This window comes from Rhinolophus hipposideros (genome assembly GCF_964194185.1).
Source record: "Rhinolophus hipposideros genome assembly, chromosome: 13".
Taxonomy (NCBI): domain Eukaryota; kingdom Metazoa; phylum Chordata; class Mammalia; order Chiroptera; family Rhinolophidae; genus Rhinolophus; species Rhinolophus hipposideros.
This window is the reverse complement of record NC_138059.1, coordinates 27,113,409-27,136,774: the sequence shown is the minus strand read 5'-3', so window position 1 is coordinate 27,136,774 and position 23,366 is coordinate 27,113,409. Positions and strand designations below refer to the sequence as shown.

At 34.4% G+C, this 23,366-nt stretch overlaps 1 protein-coding gene across 6 annotated transcripts in view; it reads left to right on the top strand.

The window, feature by feature from the left end:
* ZFPM2 (zinc finger protein, FOG family member 2) overlaps positions 1 to 23,366 on the top strand; it is a 448,655-nt gene that overhangs the window by 98,993 nt on the left and 326,296 nt on the right. For 2 of the 6 annotated variants that reach the window (XM_081070486.1, XM_081070489.1), the window contains exon 2: positions 406 to 564. The exons of the other annotated variants lie outside the window; for them this stretch is intronic. In XM_081070486.1, the coding sequence (XP_080926612.1) occupies positions 406 to 564 (159 nt within the window). The remainder of the gene's footprint in view (positions 1 to 405; positions 565 to 23,366) is intronic. 6 annotated transcript variants of the gene reach the window in all.

Below are 23,366 nucleotides of genomic sequence, written 5' to 3'. Positions count from 1 at the left end.
AAAATCTCAGGTAAAATTGTACAACGGTGCAAAAGAGACTTGTACTCTTTACCAGGCAGTTAATTTGAACAAATGAACGTCAGGAGCACACTTTTGCTCTTCAGGGGAGAATAAAAAAAGAAAGCTTTGGGCTCAGAGGTGGAGGTGGAAAATGATTGGAGATGGAGGTTGCTCTCTCTGTAGTAACTTCCGGCACTGGTTTCCTTCCACTTCTCATCATGGGTTAGTGCTACTTGTGAATATGAGTGTGGCATTATCTTTTGTGCGTACCCTTAGTTGTACCATTTGGCCTCTTCGTAGAATACATTTTTCTTACCACTTTGATGAAAAAGATCCTATTTAAGGATTTTCTTTCATTCTCTTTTTTGGGTATTTTTGGTACAGTGTCCCTGATTCTTTTTCAAGGGCCGCTAGAGGATACCATTGAAGAGGAAGAAGAAGAGTGTCCATCAGAAGAAACAGACATCATCTCAAAGGGGGACTTTCCATTGGAGGAAAGCTTTTCTACAGAATTTGGGCCTGAAAATCTGAGCTGTGAAGAAGTGGAATACTTTTGTAACAAAGGTAATCATTAATGGTTGGTTGCAATATGTGAGTCCATTTCCTCAGATGATTTTGTAAAGTTTAAAAAACACGCTGATAGAGTGGAGCAAAAGTCCTCAAATTGCTAATACGTAATTAATTCAACAGCCTGCAAATATGTGCAGAATTTTTTAAACATAAAATATTATTTTGAAGGATAAAAGAAGTAATTCCACTTTAATAAGTCCTGTTGTATATTTAAACAGTTTCATGTTGATTGGCCAATTAACTGTGAATATTTGCATGTTGATTGGCCAGTTAACTATAATACATTTAATGTTTGTCAGTTGTTCATTTGTCTTTTCAACTAATTATTTGTTGAAGATCAATTGTTTGCAAGGCACTGAATGTGGCTTTGAGTGTCAGCTGTGAATGGGGCAGAGTCCCTGCCCAAGATTCACTCCTTTTGAAGACTGACTCCCTTAGATGTTTGACGGTCAGCATTGAGGGTGGTGCTTTTTCAGATATTGTCAAATGAGAAAATACACACGCTCCATTCTAGTATAGATACTCTTTTGACAAATTGACATTAAAAGGGAATAAGTACTTGAGACAATATATCTCAGCTTATTTCCAACCTTGACTTGGAGCCAGGTTGCCCCTGCCAGTAACTAACTGTGTCCTACTGAACATGTATACTTGCTTGCTTTTTTTCAAAAGTGTGTTTAAGGTTCTCATGATTGCTTTTTTATTTTATTTTATTTTGTTTTATTTTATTTTATTTTATTTTATTTTATTTTATTTTATTTTATTTTATTTTATTTTATTTTATTTTATTTTATTTTATTTTATTTTATTTTATTTTTTTATTTGATTGTTTTGTCTCTGCAAATGAGGGGAGTCTTCTATTGCCTCCTGCACCAAGATACAGTTTCACAAGTGATTTGGATCAGTCCCTTGGTTTAGAACAACTGCTTTTGCTGATTTTACCATGACAGTTTCCCAAAGAACATGACTGCGAGTGCATGTCTGTCTCTGTATGTCTGTTTGTGTTTGCCCTGTTTTTATTCAGACATATGTTTTTCAGGCAGACAGAGAAATTAGCTGAAGTTATTTTTTTAATGTGTTTGTGTCAATTCATTCATTCAACTTGACAGTCTAAAATCAAGGATGCTGATATAGCTTCCCTAAAAACATGCTAATAGTACACATATCTCAGTAGCCACGTATACATTGGATACAGATTATTAAAATTCCAGAACAGCTTTCTCCTGTTGTTGGTATTGGAAACAAAAGAAGCAGCCAGTTTCCAATCCTATAGTTCCTAGAAACCCATGCCCTAAAACCATGGAAATGGAATGGCAGCTCCAGGACCTGGATACACTGAAGTTCGGGAAATGTCTTTGACCATTAACTCCTGAGAACCTCAAGATAGCCTTTTAACCTGGTCCTTGTTTCCCCATTTGATGCTTGGGTTGAAACTGAGGATGATACAGACAGAAAAGCCTTTTTTCGTTAGTGTTGATTCAGATTTCAAGCCAAATAAATATCTTCCTTAATTGTTCTGGATGTTAGAACCATTTTTTGATGATACGTAGCCACACATCAATACATATAAGAACTGGCTGGAGATGAAGAGTTTTAAATTGTTTGAAGATCCCATTTTCCATTTTTATCAGGAAATATATCCTTCAGTGCCTTGAAGAGAACCTGTTATGGGATTGCAGTAAAGAAAAGGAACCAATTTAGAAGGTCCCATTTATTCTTCTTGATCTTGTCATTAAAAGAGTTAGTGTATGGATTTAGACATTTTTATCAATTTAGTTAACCCAGGGAGGCATTAATGATAGGTATTATTAGACATATTTTGCATACTGGAATGACCATTGCTTAAGGCCTGTGTTTAATGAAAGAATATAGAACGCTAAGTTTTAAGTTAGTAGTTTCTTAGAAGAAAATAGACATATGGCAGATGCTTACATGATTACATAATTATGGTCTCAAGAGAATAACGTCCATCTACACTAAACAGAGTTCTAATTCATGAAAAATAATTATAAGCTTTTAAGAACTAAAATAAATTTAAATTACGATGATTAACATTAGTGGATGTTTTTTAACTGATGAACAGTTGGAAATTAAAAAATATATCAAGTATATAAATAATATTTAATATATTAAGTAATCTATTATTAATAAATTTTATATTATAAAATAATTTCTTAATGTTTAGTTTGTAACTAAAAAGTGGTGATAGGTGGGAATAAGAATTCTTATTTTCACTGTATTTTTCAGGATAAATACTGTTACTATTTCTGACTATTGTAGCCTTATTTAATAGGAAAATAATTTCATTATTTTACTCTCATAGAATGTGAGTAAATTAGGGAATTCCCACCTAATTCAGTAGGAACTTCTGTGAAAGAGGTACAACTCTTGTATCCCCTTGAGGTCATACAAGGGATTCCATCCATTTTTCACTTAAGTTGATTAGCTACAATAGGAAGAGAACATTTTCTCTCTGTAGAAATTAGAAACTAATCTTTCTGTAGAAATTCACATATTAGTCTCGGTGACACATAATTATGTTTTCTTGCCAGTTGCAGGGAAGAAGATAGATTAGGTATTAAAAGAGTATAGTTAGTGATCAGGCTATTACATTATTTTTACACCCGAAACTAATAAAAAAAGTAAAAAACAAACAAAACACCACTATTAAAAAACAAGAGTATAAGTAGTTAAATGGTTAATGATGCCAGTTTCATGATTAAAAAAAGCAGGTAAGAACTGTTCTTAAGAAAAAAATATTTTTAACTTGGGATCATTGATGAAACATACTTTTTGCGCATATTCTAAATCATTCAGGGCAATTTGGAACATATATATATGTACACATATGTATATATATATATGAAATTAATTGGTTTATTTGGAAAGTTTCTTTGTCTAAAAACATCTAATCATGATCAAAATTTAGCAATGACATATTTGCTTTATGGGTTTCAGGGATAACATTTTTGAACATTAAATGCTTTTTCTCTGATTAAACAAAGGTTACTAGTTTAAAAACTCAGATTACAAAAACATGGCTAGAATATCTTAATTTTTCCAAACAAAGTGCTTTGACACACTGTTAAGAAAGAGTACTGAGAATACACATATAGTTAGAATATATCTTCATTCATATTTTAGCAACTCTGTTTTGTGTAAAAGCAATCATATGCTATTGTAATTTTCCTATTAAAAAAAGAAAATAAACTTTACTCTTTGTTCAGACACAGCTTATTATAGGTTAAAGTTCCTACTTCCTTTCAAAATTAAGCTTCTACATTATACAGGATATTTTCAGTGTTTAGAATGACTCTTTACTTATTACTGGAGAATTTTCCTCAGTTCCACATGCATATTATCTATTTTTTTGTTGTTGTTGTAAAAGGGCAGGCTTTTTTTACAAGTCTCAAAACATTTATTAATATTAGTAAAGTTGCAAGTCATCATAAAATATATGATTAAATATGATCCACATCACTGTCATAATGTAATATTCCACAGAAATATCCAAAAAATGTTGGTCAGAACTTTGTCAGCTTTAAAATGTATAAAATTCTTAATCATATATGAATCAAAAGCATAAATATTCATAATTAAATGTGGAAAAGATAATTTTTAATAATCCGTTATTGTATTCACAGGCCTAAAATTTGAACCTGACAATTCTTTTGACGTTTCAAACATATGTAACTTTTTACTTTGGGTTAGTTGCATATTTTATCTTTCTACTTTTCATCTTTGAAATGAATGAAGTGAACTATGTTTATTTAAAAATACTATTTCAAAATTGTTTTGATACCTTTAGATTTTAAGAATTTTAGCAAAATATAAAATAATAGTTTTAATTTGCATGATCTTCTTTTGTTTAATAAGTTTAAATCTCTTGGCATCTTGCCGTACAGTATCTCTGAGAGGAAGGAAACAAGCAAGAATTATTTCCTTGAATTTACTGATGACGAAGACATCAAGGCTGGGTCCCTAAGTGCTACACATGTTCTGTGGTACTGGATTATTTGCTTCAGTGATTTTTTTTCCCCCTGCTTTTTGTCTGGTTTATGTAGTAAACATAGAAGTGCATCTATGCATGTTTAGAACTAAGAAACTAATATAAATTGAAATACAGGTGGTCAGGAAAACAACCTGAGGAGCTTTTAGTTACGTCACTGCTGGCAGGTGGAAACTCTTTTATTTATCAGCAATTCTGAGATTAACTCAGAGACAGTAAGTTTCCTAGTCCTGTTGACATAGAACAGTTCTAAAATTGGTCTACTGTTATTAATTGGAAGAGGGTTTCCTCACTGAAATATTCAAGTTTATTAATGACTAAAGTGAATAAACATATCGTGGCATACATTCCAGAAGAATGTCATAGGATATGTGAACAGGAAGAAAAGTGTCAGGTCAATATCACTGTAGGCTAGTAGAATGTAATGCTATTAAAAACAAAACAAACCAAAACAAAAAAAACTCTAAAGAAACTGCATGTCAGTGAACTTTGAATTATCAATAATGATTATCTAGGAAAGTTACCAAGGATCCTTACGAACTGTCCTCTGTTGACATCTTTAAACAAAGTCTGAAAGAGAAAATGATACCATCAGAGTTGATTTTGGAAGAAAAAGAAATCTTACTTCTAGTCGTATCTAGATATGAAGGATGGCCAGAGAAATCAGTAGGTGCAGTGCTTAACCTAGATAGATGAACTAATAATATTAGAGCCCTTCAATCTGGGGAGATGAGGTTGACAAAATGAGACATAATGGAAATTCATAAAATAAAGAAACAGTGTAACAATGGATTTTTCTCACCACATTCAAAAATATTTCAAATAGGTAGTATACAAAAAGTAAAGGTTATATTTCTATTTTAGGTAAGCTTTAAAACAGAAATGTACAAAGCATATTAAAGAAAATAGAATAAAAACCTGAGTTTCTCAGACTTGGGTTTAGCTCAATCCCCAGACGTAATTAATACTAAACCCAAAGCAAACATAAACAGATATTTAATTAGTTTGGCAGAAGCTTCCAATTCTGTTCAATAAAATTGAATACAACTCAACACATATATTAAGTGCCTGCTATGTGTTAGACCTTCTTGTTGGTGCTGGGGATCCAGCATTAGACAAAAGTCAATCCCCACTTTCAGGAGGAGAGAGAGCCAACAGTCAAACTCACATTGTGTAATATGATGGGTGATGTTGAGCCCAATGAAGGAAAACAAAACAGTAAGTGGGACAGAGTGACAGTGTGTGTGTGTGTGTGTGTGTGTGTGCGCGCGCGCGTGCGCGCGCACACGCGCTCACATGGCGTGAGCAGGCTATTTTCTAAATATGGATGGGGTAGGTGAACTTGGAGCAGAGATCTGAGGAAAGGGAATGAGCTTCCAGTACTGAGTCAAGCCAGCTGTACCTATGAGGCTAGTGTTAAAGGAAGCCAGAAGAGGACAGCAGAGAGCCGGGAGCAGGAGAGGTATCTTCATACCTGTAGAACTTGTTCCTCTAGGAATCTGTTGGATTCCCACCACAGTGGAAGGCTTGGGAGAGCCACAGAGGAGAGTTGAGGTGTAACTGGGAGAAGAGGCACAGTCATGACACAGTTTGTATATACCTAGAAAAGAAGGGGCTGCAGAAACTAAAGGTTAACGCAGGAAATGGAAGCCAGCAAACTGGGGAAGCTGTCAGGAGATACAGATAACCCCAATCAGAATGATCCCTTTAGCCAAGGGCATGATGAGACTCCATCTGTAGCTCATTAATGTGGTTTCCGGAAGAGCAGTTTGGGGGTGTTTGAGGATGATATGAGTCACTTTGCTCCCTCCCACAATACCAGAGATGGGTATGTGTTTTCTATATCTTGTCCCATCCTTGAATCTGAAAGATAAAGAGTAGGAGGCATGAGGACCAGAATCAGTTTCATCTTTGTGTTCAGCTATTTCTGCCACTTTGCCAGGACTTAATAAAATGCGTGTCCCTTTCCCCCAACCCATTTCCTTTTTTTTCTATCAGTTTTGCAGCTTTGTTTAAAAATTAAGAAATATGTGAGGAAAAACTGTATTTCTCATTGGTCTGTAACAAACTCAGTTTAGATTATTGACATTTATCCTCCCTTCTTCTCCATGTTAAGGTAAAGCAACAAAAATATCCAGATTCTTAATACTGAAAGAAGAAGAAAAACACCCCTTTTTGCAGATTTGGTTGTGGGAATAGTAACTGCTTGTTTTTCATTTCATCCAGTGCCAAACATTCATGCTATTTCCTATTTTCTTCTTTTCATTTCGTGATTTTTTTAGTTCAGAAGGTCTGTTTACCTATATTTCATAAACACTTTTCAATCAGTATGGTTTATTTCCTCCTCTTTTATGTCTTTAATGACATGTTTTTGCCTCCTCTGATGCTTGGGCCACTGGAATCAGAATCCACAAAAGGCGTCTCTACCACAATCAGTTTGAGTTCAATAGGGAAGGAGATCTTTACAGGCAACCTTGTTCTTTTTTCTTAACGGGATTAAGAAGCTGAGCTTTTAAAATTCTTGCATATAACATTGACATTTCCAGAGTGTGTTTGGACCAGGGAGTTCAAAGAGAAGGAATAAAAAAGAAAAGCCAATATGACTTTGTTTTTTACCTTGCTGGAGGAGCTGTTTGTGCAAATCGCCTATAAGCTTATTGACCTGAATCTTTGACTCCTTGTTTTCTCTGGATTTGGCTGGAGTGGAGACACTGATGGAGCCTTGATAGAGCTGATTGAACAGCCCCCAGCTTTGCTTGGCAGGAACCTCCCTTCCCTTCTCCGCCACCTTCCCCTCCCTCCATGTGACATTATTGTTCCTTGGCAAGCCCTCTGTTTTCCTGGATCCAGTATTTCTTTTTTTTTTTTAATTTATTTAAATTTTTCTTACATAATTTATCCAGCAAAATGAAAAGTAATTCATTTTAGCAAATAGCAATAGAGGCTAAAATCGTGTCTTACTTATATTTTTATCTCATGAAATTGAAAAAAAAAAAAGAAAACCTTGTGACGTTATAGTATCACTCTTTCTGGCCATCTTAAAATCCTCCAAACATAGTTTTTTTGGGGGAATCAGATTGATTTTTTTCTGAAACCACAACTGTTGGAAAAATGAGGGGACATTTGAAGGCAATTTATTCTTACAGGGGAGTCAGCATTTTCTTGGTTTTGATGGAACCAGAAAGTACAAATTTTGTCCATGACTTAGGTTTTTACATGCAAAGGTCAGATCAAGCTCGGTCTGTCTACCTCATCTCTGATCCCAGGTCTCTGATCATGGTTACAATTTCAACAAAATTGAAATGATTGATTTTATGCAGTGTTGAAATGGCTCATGATATCATTTATACGAATCATATGACAGTATATACCACTTTTTTGCATATGATAAACTTTCTGAGAGCTGACCATTAATAGAGCTCCACTGTGCAATCTGCTAACATTTTTGAAACATATTAAAACTTGATATAATGTAAAATCATTTTATAATTTATAAAATGAAAATGATATTATATTGTAATAAAGTGTTTTTATTTCCTTTCTAGCTGGCATATAAGATGTTGAGACATACTTGCCTAAGTTTTAGTTATTTCATTTTCCCAGTGATGTTTGAGATTGAATGAAGAAAGTAGTTTTGATAAAGCTGTAATGATATAAATAGGGATTTTAAATTAAAAATTTTTTTAATTAAAAAATATGGTTATTTCAAATTTATTTGTTCAAATTAGAAATATATCTGTATAACAATCATACAGATCTACATTAATGTTTGCCAATCATTTATAACTACTAACTCTTAATTTATATTTCTATTTAAAAGAAAATTAAAAGTATGAATAGCATTAGGCAGCCTGGGAAGCTAATTTATTTTAAATCATATAGAATTAATGTAGTTAACAACCTTAAATCTGACTGTTGCTCACATTCTTATTTGAGATAAAATGTTATCATTTTAGAGAAACTAATCTCTTGGAAGTAGCCCTGTCTCCTCTACTTTTTATCTTTAAACATCATAAACGATTTAAAAACATTTTATTGGTTCTGCACTAGCATTTTTTAGACTTAAATCAAGTAAGATTTTCAAAGCTCTTACTCTTCTAATAAAAAAATCATATTTTCTTGTTAGTATGTAAAATTTTTTGCAATGTTTTCATTATCATTCAAGAAGCAACAGGAAGTATTAAGGAATTTGCCCCTCTCTTACCTGATGAGATAATCTTTATCTGCAGTAGGCCTAGAATGTGTAAAGGGAAAGGTGGAAATCTGTGGTATGATGAATTTGATTATAGTAACATAGCTGGTCACTTTTTGGTTGTTCTTTCTTAAAAGGTCAAGTAAAAATAACTGAATTTGTGATACCAATGAAGTAAATACTTATAGCGAATGCAGATTACTGTTTCAGCATCTTTTTTTGTAGTTCAACAAGATCCCAGAGATTGACATTTAAACGACGTACCAATTATAATAATTCCAATAATAGTAATAACTTTCATTTGGTGACTGCTCCTCAGTAAGACATCTTGCTGTACATGTATCATCTCTAATCAACTTACTGTCCTGCAGGGTAGTTATTTTCACCTGTGAATTCCAGAGGTTTAGTAACTTGGCCAAAGTCACAAAACGACCAAAGGTTAATACTGAATTAAAGCTTAAGTTATTGTATTTGTGAAAATAGAGAACTACTTTTGTTTTCTGGTGTCCATCTTATATAATCCTTATAGAAGGAAATGAACACATCTGAGGAACCCTGGACATATGAAGTATAAAACTCACTTTTCAAAGCATTTTTAACTGGGCATTCTCTAATTAAATACTTATTAAACGTGATGTGTCAGTCAAAAATAAGGGTATATCTAAAAACAAGAAATTTAAAAAAAGGTTAAAGTAAGAGAATCAGGGGTGTGCCTAAAATATTTCTATCATATTAGTGTGTCGTTAAAGACTCTCAGTATTTACAAGCTTGCAATAAATAGAACTGGCATTTTGATATAATGAGAGGGCTGTATTGAAAGCTCTTTAGACCCATTTTACTAACTGAATGATTATGTTACCCTGGTTTGGTGGCATGAAATATGCCACAACTTCTCACTGTTTGTTTCCTGTGAAGTTGTTTTCAGGTAATTCAAGAGTGGGTACAAACCAAAATGTGTGTATTTGGGCAGAAGCCAGTGATAAATGGCAAGAATGTTTACATATCCATCAAAACTCTTAATAGGAATTTCAGCCCTGTAGAAATGTTTGCAAAGTGAACCCTTTAAAACAGCTTGACCTTAACACAAAATAAGACCAAATAAAAAGCAGAGAAAGGAAGGAAGGAAGAGGGGAATAGGGCATTGTTTGCAGGGAAAGCTCTGGGCACTGTGAAAACTTTTCACTTTTCTGAAGGAAATGCAGTAGAGCAGATGGTAAGAGTGGAAGTGAGATAAACATAGGAACTGGAAAAGTAAGCAATGCATTCTAACAGGTTCTGTATCAAAGATCTGGAGAAGTAGAAAGATTAGACAAGGAACTGTTCTGAAACTTGACAGTAGCTGTATCTTACCAAGTCTTATGCACATAGCGAGATGGAAAGTGGAATTGCACAGACAGTAGGCTGCGATTATATTTTTCTGACAGTGAAAAGAGAAGGTCTCTTTAAGCATTATTTTTATAGATAAAGATTTATCAAGGTAGAAGTCTACAGTACGATGTATAAAGCACTTTGCTCCCCTACCTGTTTAACAATGGGATTTAATGTAATTTCTGTTGTTGCCATAGAATTAGCACAAGACACTATATTTGTGGTCCTAGATAAGCTTTTTTTTTTTTCTTTACAAATTATGGTCCAGGCTAGTTAACCAACACTGAAAACCTCTCTTCTTGTTTCTTGCTGTGTTACATTAGCATAGATGTTTGAGTGTCCACATGTGACCACGCATGTACAGAGGCGGAAAGGGGAATACATAAAGAATGTTCTCATTTTTTAAAGATACAGTCATCTAATAAGAGAAGGAAAGTATATGCACAAATCAGCCAAAGGAATATATAATGTATAAGAAGTGGAGAAAATACTGATTTGGGGCTGATTGAGGAAGCAGTGTATTCATTCTTAAGCTTCCTTATGGTAATGTGCATCATTCTACAGAAACTGTTCTCCACCATGTATCTGCCTCATTTAATCTTTGTGTCCTGTGCTCTTATATCCTATTCTAGTGGCTGACTACTAAAGGGAATACCAAAATACAGTAACTCGTAACAAGAAATAAGTCTACAAATATACAGAGTGATACTGGGAGTGGGGGAAGTACAGGCAAAATTGCTTATATCCTAAAGAAAACACAATTTAAAAAACAATGCTCAGAGGGATATTAAATGGGTGAGGAGGATTATTACTTCGTGAGGGGTGTAAATGTCTATTACATTGTTTTGTAAATCTGAAACTAATAAAAAAAAAACTTGGTTAAAAAAAAGAATGCTGCTGTTTTCTGGCAGTTGTGTTGGGGAACTTTTAAGGTGGCCCTTAAAAAAATCAGATCACTAATAAAAGGAAAGCGTTTTTAAAATTTATGTGAAGTGCATATCTTATCCTCACATTTAACATTGACAAATAAATATTAGATCTTGTCATTTACCTTTTTAGTTTACTTAACAATTGTTTAAACTGATATTTTTATATTGAACTATAGGCCTAAGACAGTTCAATGTAGTATAGTGTAGTTTTTCGATGTAGTGTAGTGTACCTTTAGAAATCCCCACTTGTAAGACTCCTTCCAAGCCCCTGTACCAGATTTTGTAATTGTAACTTTGTATTCTTCTTTTAAGGAGAGCCTCCAAGATTGTATAAGCTTCAGGCCCCACAAAGCCTGAATTGACCCGTTTGCACCTTCAGTAAATATGGGATTTCTCATAGGAGACAAAGATGATCAGGAATGTTAAGTTTGGTTTCAACTTTCTAATTTTTGGAAAAGCTTGAATAAGATTTCTAAAATGTCTCGGTATTTATAGTAGATATTTTAATTTCAAGTCTATTATTACGGGAGTCTTGGTTCTTCTTGCCATCTCAGTGAAGAATCAAAGGTTAGTAAGCTGATTAATATGCAAGCAGAGTTTATCAGTGATACATTCTCAGGGAAGAGAAGGGGCCTACCTGAGGTGGGGGGGGAGAGAGAGGGGGAGAGAGAGAGAAAGGGAGAGAGAGAGAGAGAGAGAGAGAGAGAGAGAGAGAGAGAGAGAGAGAGAGAGAGAAAGGAGGAGAGAGAAAAGGGGAGAGAGTGAAAGTGCCAGAGAAAGCTAGAGGGCCAGAGAAAAAGAGAGCGTTTGCCCCAAGGACTTATAGTAGTTTGATGGGTGGGGTGAGGGAGTTACATATTGATTTGGTAGGAAAAGTGGTGCAGGCTCTTCCACGGGAGGGCGTGACCTCCTAAGGTGGGTGGAAGTCTGTTGTCTCAGATCCTTATCTTATTCCAGACCACCACTCCTCATCTGTTGTAGAAACTGATACATGGCTGGAGACAGTTAATCAAAGCTATTTATGAACTTTTTCTTTAGGCAGTATGGACCCCCTTTCACCCCACCTCCTTCTCCTGCATTTTCTAACTTCTACCTAACATTATCATTGTAGTATAAGTTGCCCTGAGCCTAAAGAGACCACGGATATTCATCAAAGCACTGTTAAAAATTAAATCAGAGAGGGGGAAAAATTCTCCCATGTTCCTGAAAATCTAGATGATGCTGTGGATACTGTCTATGTTTTTTGTGTGTTATCACCAGCCGCCACGGACCTCCCTCCCAGAGGGAGGAGGTGATGTGGGAAGACCTTGTGGTAAAGAGTCTGAATGGGTCTTGTGATAGCATACTTGGAACATCCCTGGTGCCCAGAGCTAGATGTGGATCTGAGTTGGGAGGAGGCTGTCATGACCTAGACTACTTCCCTCCCACCCCCACAGAGAGGAAAACTTCATTAGTATTAGATTCAGCTGTAAGAATAGGATCCTGGAAGCTTCCACAGGACTTACCCACTTACACCCCATTGTCCAGAACACAGTCTTGTGCAGTGGTCATAGTCACTCAAAAGGAGCCCTGTGGGAAATGGGGTCTTTTTTATCAGGTGGCCTAGGCCTAGCTCTAAATGCTGTTACTAAGGAGACTTGTTCAGCTTATGCAAAAGGCATCGTTTTTGTCTTTGCTTGATGATTGAGATAGTTCATGACTAAAAGCTTTGTGGTCGTCAGTCCATTCCTCATGCACACTTTATCCAGTCCAATATTTATTGAACACCAGACATTGTGAGACGTGCTGTTGAATACCATGTGAATAAACTCAGGGAAGGTTTTGGCTATCCTGGAATTTACATTATAATGGGAAGGCAGACATTAATAAAGTAATCACACAATATGGTTTAACCTACAGTGAGGAAGTTCAGAGAAAGTGTGCTTACGAATGCAACACTTGAGCTCCTGTCTGATGCTGAATAGGCATTAATTAGGTAAAAAGAAGTAATAGGGTTCTAGGTAGAGAGAACAGCATGTGGTTGGCAAGAGTTTGGTGAGCTCGCCAAGAGAGCAACGGGGGCTGTAGTGTGAGTTGACCCAGGAGACAGAGGTATGGGCCAGAGAGATCAGGAAAGTCGATGATCACAGGGTGGAGGACAGGAAATAATGAGAGGAGGCCTAAGAGAGGAAGATGTACGTCTTGCAAGTTGAAGCATTAAATGAAAATTTGAGCTTCCCATAAGCTATAGTAGAGCGAGAAAACAGATGAGGAAGATATAATCTCAATGGTCAAGCAGTAGAAAAACAGGGTTTATCAGGAGAAATAAATGTTAAGGAGTATTTGTGAGCTCTGAGAGTCATTCAAACTAGGATAAAGGGCAGGCATTCATATATGGACCGAAGTCTGTGTTAGCTGCTGTCCCAGAATATGCGTTCTTCATTGTCCTTTACGTTTTGGATATGTGACTTGAATAAAGTCTATTGATAGACTATAATATAATAAGTAAATTATATTGTATTATGAAACTCTATGGTAATGAGTGATTGCTTATGAAACATATTCTTCTATGGATTATGAGAGGAATATCCTCTCTGGAATGAATCATTCTGTTAAAAAGGAAGGAGTAAACAATACGATTATATGGAAATCAATGTTCATTACCTTCTCAAAGTGGTTTGATCTGTCTGTGCAGATTAGGCTGGCTTGTTGGAGAGAAAATTTCAGAGATTGTGAGATTTGGCTTTCCCTTTTGTTGTTGTTGTTGATGATGATTATAATCGTTTGCTAAAGTGAATGCTGGGTGTGAAGCTAGAAGACTAAGACCAGAAAACTAAAGACAGTGGTTTCTTTATGACAGAAAACAGATCTATGAATAGGTAAAATACAGTTCAAAGTATCTACCAGGCATACTTTGTCTTTTATTTGGAACAAGAAGTGCCTTAATTGTGTAGAATCCTCCCCTGAATGGAATATAGTGCTGTGTTTCCCTGAAAAAAAGACCTCACTGGACAATCAGGTATAATGCATCTTTTGGAGCAAAAATTAATATAAGACCTGGTCTTATTTTACTATAAGGGTCTTTATAATAATACTAATAATAACAAAATATCATATCATATCATATATCATATCATATCATACTGTATCTTATTTTATTATAAGACTGGGTACAATATAATAAAGATAATATAATATAATATAATATAATACTGGGTCTTATATTAATTTTTGCTCCAAAAGATGCATTAGAGCTGATTGTCCGGCTAGGTCTTATTTTTCGGGGAAACGGGGTAGTTGCAGTGAGGTGTTTTTTGTTTGCTTTCATTTTTGGAGTGGCAGAGCAGAAGAGAAAATAAGAAAAAAATACTTAAATATAAATGTTCAAATACACATTATAGAAACATCTGTAAAGTAGGATACCTTCCACCCTCCGCATACACTTGCTTATATATTGGACTCTTCAGTGTTCGTTGAAAGAAATAATGAATAAAAATCCTTAAATGATATACTGCTGAGAATTTGCCTTATTTTAACTCTGTGGAAATTTCCCTTACGCTCCTCCAAATCTTCAGTGAACTTGGCAGAATTTTACATTTTCTTATACATTTGTCATAAGTCAAAAGGAGACTTGAGTCAGACACCATTATAGGGATCCACAGAATAATGGGCATATTCTTTTCAAACAGTTGAAATGTTTAGATTTTCTTTTAGGTATTAGCAAAGAGGGATAATCATTGCATGTTTTTATTCTTGTATCTGGATATACAACTGTGTCTATATTTTGGCAATGCAGAGTTAATATAACATGACACTTTTGTTTGGATAATCTATAACCAAATAATTGTTTTAAGCTAAAACATACTGTGAGACTATTAGGCAAAGCAAACACAAACTGAATCTTAAACTTAAATGTCCTCGCCCTTCAATACAAGCTGCAAGTTTTCTGTTTTTGACTGTTAAAGTCCTTTAACCAAAGCTATCTTGTCTGATGATAAAACCATAAGTGTATGAAGCTCACACATTTTTCATCTCTTTTATGACCTTATCTTTCAGGAGCGGTGTCTGTGAAGGTATCCTAACTATAGGAAGCACCTGGAAAACATATGTGATATCTTTTCTCTGATAAGCAGTTGTGAACAAGAAAGTAGATCTGTCACTTCTGTACTGTTCATTGTTAAAAAATACTTTGATGATTTAGCTGATTGTGAAATACATTACAGGGATGACGAACAGCTACGGTAACACTCCTCGTCAAGAAAGTTCAATAGTCGTATTGTACAAGAATTTCTATAAGAGGTTAATATTGATAGAAACTACATGGATTAAAAGAGCAGGGTTGAGAAAAGCTGTTTGCTTGCATGACTGCTTTCAAACACTGCTGCTATTTGGTGCTAAAAAAATGACTGTCTCAGAATGTGGCAAATCTTTAATTTCTACAGGCATGTCTAACTTTGGTGAAAAGATGTTTGTTTGCATTTTTGAAATTATTTTTTGCCTGGCAAATAGAGCCCCTGCTTTTACCATCTTGCCAACAGTACCTCATGTGAAATTTAAAGATTCTGCTTCATGCATTTCAAAGACTATATTCGAGTACATTTCCCCCAGTCATTTGTGCTATGTATTATATTGCTCAATAACACCTTCAGTTTCATCCTATAAAGCTCTCATTGATTTTGAAAACTAGACTAAGAAAAACTAAATTAAGAAGGGCCCACAAAATACGCATGGTATTTTTAAAAAGAGCAATAAAAGAGTTGAATCTTACAATGGAAAACTATTTACTTCATAGCCATAATTTTAGAAATATTATAGGTTTTGTTACCACTTGACATTTATTCCATTTCATCATTTTATGAATTGGTTTCTGCATATATTTAGTGATTGTCTCATTAAGTGTGTTTGTGCATCGCTAAAAATACACTGAACTTTCTATTTAAAAGTATGTGAATATAGAATTTAGCAAGTAAATAAATGGATGTCACATGCATTCCTAGCTCTTTCTGTAATTCTAATGTCTTTTTCTCTCTTCCTTTCCTCTTCCTACAAACAGAGCTTTTGAAGCAATATCTTAACAAACTAGTTATTATCTCGGACAGTAACTATTCATGCCATTTTTCATAAGCTACTCTAGAATGCTAATTTCAAACACAAAAATCAAAATGGATAGAAATTTTAAAAAAAGATTGTCAGCATAGTCATTTCCATTCAAATCAAGAAGCTGGAATTGGATTAATATCAACATAAAGTTCTTTTTGTAAATTTTCCTTGAGAATAAATACATCGATAAGAAAGAAGCCTCTGTTGTGAGGGAAAAATAGTGTTTCTTAAAAGTAATCCAGAGATTTCATGTTTGATTAAGTTTTTTTTTAATCATTTCATTTTCCTTTAGTAGAAAAGATTAAGAATGAATTAGGTAAAAACATTACCATAAAAATAAGAGCTAGTGTCCTGAGATAAACTTAGAAGATGAAGGCTCTAAAATTTGAAATATGTGGCATTTTAGTTGTTAAATAGAAATAGTGTACCGAAAGCATTTAATTAGTGAATGTAATGATATCACAATAGGTTATGTTAGAAAGAAATCAAAATCTAATTTCCTGACTGGTCAGTGAGCAATGGTTATTGATTGAACATCTGTGTGGAGTTGATTTTACTAAGTTCCAAATAAAATAATACATCGTAGAAAAAAGTCATTCTTATAAAGGTTAAATTCATTACAATTTAATATATAAGCTTAACGACGAAACAAGGCTTATATATGTAGAGGGAAAGCAGCTCTCCAATCACATCTGCTATCTTTGTTGTTTGAAATCCAGTTGACTTTGACTGTAATATCCTCATGGGTTTGGAGTGTGATCTTTGGAGTCAGACTGACTTGGGATCAATTCTTGGCTCTGCCACTTACTAGCCACATGCCTGGGCATCTTCTCACATATCTGCCTCTTGGTTTACTCTTCTGAAACATAAGGACACGAATGCTTGGCCGACTGTTGAAATGAAGTTCTTAAAGCATTTAGCTAGTGCTGAGTTGTGATGAAGAAATGGTAGCCATGTTTAGGTCTAATACCAAACCTGAGTTTCATGATATCGCTGCCTTATTCATCTTTATGATTTCAGTACTTGGCATATAACAGATATTGAGATGAGTATAAATTTAATTATGACCCATTCTGTTTTCTATACTAAAGTGTATTATTTCATTTCACATTTACATTCTTATGTTTTTGGTCAGCTTTACTTTTCTTTGTATTCTTTCTTTAAAGAAACACAATTAAATAATGAGGCAGGGACTCTAAACTATCCTTCTTTCTCAGAATTTATTTTTATTAAAGTGATGTATATTGTACATTTACCATGTTTCATAAATAGCTTAAAATCTTTGCAAAATGTAATTCCTGTTGAGCTGTTGTGTACAATCAGCTATTTTACAGTGCTTTTTAAATGAAATACTATGCAACACTTATTTTCAGTAATTCTAATTATATGTGCTGCATAATGAGACAAATTAGAGCAAATCATTCCATGAATCAGGATTATCAATATTGAGTACTGCTCTAGATGTTGGCGCAAGTTGAAATCTAAGCTCTACTGTTCTGATTTGACATTTAATGAAAGTATTTTATTATATCAATTTACTAGTTCAATCAAGCCCTTAATAAGCTGAATTATAATATTTTCATTTTGAGCGATTTACTGAATTTCTTTGTTCATAATAGGTCTGCTGAGATTTGTAGTCATCCTACCATGTTCTTTTCCTGGTAGATACTGGATAAGAAAAATCATGGGTAAATTTGGCCTGTACTGAATGAAGGAAAAGACTTCATTCGGTTAACCATCATATAGTAGCAGTATTTCTCAAACTGTTTCTCTATGACATCTTAAAACTTCATCTGGATCCTACTCTTACATCAATGAAATGTCTTTAGTTTCACCACCTTCAAGCTGCCATTTTTCCTGTACAATAACTTAATTACTATAATGTTTTTCATATGGGATTCTTTGGGGAGATGGCTCTCATTTTTAATCTGAAAAATGCTTTTCAATCATGGGGCTTCAAGATGTTAAACCTATAGATTTCAGTTTCATCTGAGATCATGCCTCCAAAATTTCAGATATTTTATTGTTTCTTTCTTCTAGAAAGCTTCCACTGCACCAAGTCTGGGTTAGGTGTCATGCCTATGTGCTCCTGTCACGTCACGGGTTGCTCCCATCAAAGCATTCATCACATGAGGTTGCAATCTATTGATTTGTCTCTGTCCTAGTCTATGAGTTATATGAGAAAAGGAACCATCTTTGTTTTGTATTCTTAGTGCTTAACACAGTGCCTAGGAATAAAAAAGTAGTATTTTAATCGGTTAATAAAGAATGGTTTATATCACCTCTGTTCAATAAGGGTGAACATTTATAGATTCAACTGAAATCTTTTAACTCCCAATTATTATTATTATTGTGATTACTCTGAATATATTCTTCCAAATATACTTATTTCTCATTATATTTGCCATTATTTTTTCTTCCAAATATGTAATTGGACTAACAAAATATTTATGTAGATTTAACTAGAGTGTCACAAAAATTTGGGGCAAGAATGTATGAGACATGAGTCAGAGTGTTGTCATAGAATAAGTAAAGGAAAACTCATAACAGTTTAATGGTTACCAGAGGGTCAAAGGGGAGGAGGGGTAGGAGAAAAAGGAAAAGGGGATCAAATATATGGTGATATAGTACACTTGAAACTTACTAACCAGTGTCACCCCACTAAATGTAATAAAAACATATTATGAACTACACACACACACACACACACACACACACACACACACACACCAAAAACAAACAAAAACCCCTCAAAGACCAGAAGTCTGACAGCACGTGTTCACAGAAACTCAGTAAGTACATGTTGATTACCATATTTGTGCCACATGATCATATCAGTTCTCCACTAAAATAACTCTAATGCTTCTCACTGCCTTCACTATGAAGGTAGACCTCCAAAGTTAATTATTATAGGTTCTCCATGATCAATGTCATTTGATGCTTCTGGGCTCTGAATTTCTATGTCTTATGTGTTTTCATTTGAAATAATTCGTAGATTGCCCTGATTGTAGGTTTTTATCAGTGGTTACCTCTCTTATGCATATTACGTATCTTAACCAGATTATATGGTTCTTAAGAGAAAATAATTTTTTCTTTTTCATATATTTCATTGTATATTCAAAAATATGCTTTATGAATGTTAATTGTTGAGTGAATGTTGCATGGAACTACATGCTTCCAATGATTTAAATGTAATAGTAAAATTCAGGAAGTGTTACTCCTTTGTGTGAACGGGTGATACAGTTAATATCTGAATATAAAACGTAACTTTTCTAAATGGTTCTGCCCATAATTTTACTCTCTGTTCTCTGGGCCCTTAGATATATGCTTTTTAACCCCGTGGTCTCATGCTTGCTTGTTTATGTGTTTTTCTGGGATTATTATTATCATTAATATTAATATCAATATTAATATTATTAATATTCAGCTATTTCAGTTATGCATGTTTCTTTCCTCAACTGTCGGGATTGGAGAGCAGGGAGTTGAGAAAGGGTGTTTTGGAAACACTGGCAGGAGACTCCAATTTAATTTCTAACGTTGCACAAACGTTTTGGGTGGCCTTTATGATGTCTCTTCATGCTCCCCTATAACCCTACTGTCCTGCTTGTTGGGGAAAGAAGATCTGCCTAAAGATGCTTTAATCCAGCAGAAGCACTTACTGCTGAAACATGAAAAGATCTGGGGGAGATGCCTTATGCAAAAATAAATATTGTAGCTATAAGACCATAGATAAGTTATTGACTTTATCTGTGTGTCAATTTCCTGATCATTAAATTTGTTTTTAATTTGGATTAAATGATCTTGAGAATGCTTCTTATGCTCACATCCCTGTTTCAGATACATAAGACATTAGAAGAGTGTTTGGAAAGCGTGGATGTTGTTTAAAAATTATATTTTGTTTAAAATTTTTGCATCTGTATTCATCAGAGATATTGGTCTGTAGTTTTCTATTTTTGTGTTGTCCTTACCAGGTTTTGGTATCAGGGTAATGTTGGCCTCATAAAATGAGTTAGGAAGCATTGTTTCTTCTTCCGTGATTTGGGATTGTTTGAAGATAACGTGTTAGATCCTCTTTGAATGTTTGGTTGAATTCACTAGTGAAGCGATTTGATCTTGGACTTTTGCTTTTGGGGAAGTTTTGGATGATTGTTTCAATTTTCTTACTGTTGATTGGTCTATTTAGATTTTCCAGTTCTTCGTGATTTGATCTAGTAAAGTTACATATTTCTAAGAACGTGTCCATTTCTTCTAGGTTATTGAAATTGGTGGCATATAGTCTTTCATGGTACTTACAATTGGATGATCTTTTGTATTTCTGTGGCATTCATTGTAACTTCTTCTCTTTCATTTCTGATTTTGATTATTTGTGTCTTCTCTTTTTTCTTTAGTCTAGCCAGGGGCTTGTCAATTTCATTTATCTTTTCTAAACCAGCTCTTTGTTGCATTAATTTTTTTCTATTGTCTTTTTGTTCTCTATTTAATTTAATTCTGCTTTAAGTTTTGTTACTTCCTTCCTACTGCTGATTTTGGGTTTCAGTTCTTTTTTTTTTTTTCCAGTTCTTTAAGATGTAATGTTTTTTACATGGGATTTTTCTTGTTTCTTGAGATAAGCCTGTAATGATATAAATTTCCCTCTTGTTACTGCTTTTGCAATATCCCAGATATTCCAATAATTTTTATATGTTATATTTTCATTCTCCTTTGTTTCTGTGTATCTTTTGATTTATCCTTTAATTTCTTCTTTGACTCAGTCATTCTTCAGTAGCAGGTTATTCAATCTCAACACATTTGTGGGATTTCCCAATTTCTTTTTTCAGTTGATAATCAATTTCAAAGCATTGTGTTTAAAGAATGTGCTTAGTACGATTTTAATCTTAAATTTGTTGAAGCTAGTTTTATGTACCAACATATGATCTACCTTGAGAATGTTCCATGTACACTAGGAAAGAATCAATACCCTAGTGTTCTGGGATGAAAGGCTCTGTAAATATCAATTATGTCCATTTGATCTAATGTATCATTTAAAGTGATACTTCTTTATTGATTTTCTGTTTGGATGATCTATCCATAGCTGTCAATGGGGTATTTAAGTCCCCTATTATAATTGTGTTTTTGTCAGTATCTCCCTTTAGTTCTGTTAGTAGTTGCTTTATCTATTTTGGTGCTCCCTGATTGGGAGCATATATATTGATGTGTTATGTCTTCTTGTTGTATTGTCCCCTTTATCATTATGAAATGTCCATCTTGTTGTCTTTTTCTCTTGTTATCTTTGTCTCTTGTTATCTTTTTTTTTATCTCGAAGTCTACTTCATCAGATATAGATATGGCCACATCCACTTTTCTCTGGATGCCATTTGCTTGGAGTATCATTTTAAACCACCCTTTCACTTTGAGTCTATATTTGCTCTTGCAGCTGAGATGTGTCTCTTGAAGGCAACAAATGGTTGGGGTTTATTTTTTTTATTTGATCTGCTATTCTGTGCCTTTTTATTGCTGAGTTCAGTCACTATGTAAAACAATGTGGAGATTCCTTAAAAAAATTGAGAATAGAATTACCATATGGACCAGCAACCCCTCTTCTGATTATTTACTCCAAAAACTGAAGACATTTATCTGTAAAGATACATGTACCCCCATGTTTATTGCAGCATTATTCATGGTGGCCAAATATGGAAACCGATGAAGTGCTCTTTGATAGGTGAATGGATAAAAAAAGATGTGGTACATGTATACAATGGAATATTACTTGGTCATAAGAAAAGATGAAATACTGCCATTTGCAACAACATAGATGGATCTTGAGATATTCATACCAAGCAAAATAAATCAGACCGAAAAAGTAGAGAACCATATGATTTCACTCATATGTGGGATACAGAACTTTATGAGGGGTGTAAATGTCCAGCTATTACATTGTTTTGTACACCTGAAACTAATAAAAAGATGAAACAAAAAAAAAAAACCCTGAAAGCAACAAATGAGCAAAGCAAAGAAACAAGCAAAAACTCATAGACACAGACAGCAGTTTAGTGGTTACCAAAGGGTAAGGAAGGAGGGGAGTAGGTGATTGATGAGGGTAAAGGGGGGCAAATGTATGGTGATGGAAGGGAAACTGACTCTCAGTGGTGAACACACAATGCAATATATAGATGATGCATTATTATAGTATTGTACACTTGAAACCGATATAATTTTATTAACCAATGTCATCCCAATAAATTTAATTAAAAAGAAGAAAAAGAAAAATTCTAGGTTTCATTTTCTACTCCTGAGAATGGGTGGGTGAGGGCATTTTTCTTTGTAAACTCCCCTGCATTAGTACCCTGAATTAAACCTCTACTCAGCCTGTGGAAATGCATTCAAAAGGTCACTTATCTAGGTGGTGATTCTGTTGTGGATTCTACTCCTCATGAAAAATAAAGTGTTGGAAAAGTCAGTATTTCCCTAAATTGGGTCGGGTATCCCTGGTGAGAAAGTTTTAAAGTTTCCTATATTCTTTGTTTATCAATGAGAAATTTTCAGCTTTATATTACTATGACTTAAAAACCATACTACTGACTACTCTTCCTTTCTTTTACAGGGAAATGAGACCAGCAACTCAAAGTCTAAATAGACACATTAGCTAGAATGTGATGGTGTCACTTCTATTTAAGACATTTTTATTATTACCTTTTATTTTTGGCATCTGACACTGATTTTTCATTTATAACAATGATAAAAGTTTTTGTTTATAAAAATCTGTTTGTATGAGTTATAAAAAGTGTAATACTTTAAGTGAAGTATTATAAAATTATTGCTAAAGTCATGATTGGCTGAAAATCATGAAGCTAGTATATGAAGCTTGGGAAGAAATGGAGTATGTCAGTAAGGGTCTCAGAAGGAAACTGATGAAACGGTCAATGGGTTTCACTAAAGAAGTGTTGGTGAAGGGACCGTGTCTAAGGTGTGGGCAGAGTTAAGGGAAGCAATAAGGAATGGGAAGTATCCAGGGGCTTGCCATGATGGGAAGCTGTTAGCCCTGATCTGAAGACTCATGGAGTGGATGGTGGTGGGAGAAGCATTCAGGCCACCACGCAGGAGCTCTAATAGTACAATGCAGGCATTGACCACAACTGGAGACCATAAAAAACGACGGGATTGGGGATTAGTACCTGACCTCTTCGCCTGCCCTCTGGTCCTCTGATCTGCTTCAGTGCCTCCATTGGCTAAAACCAACCAG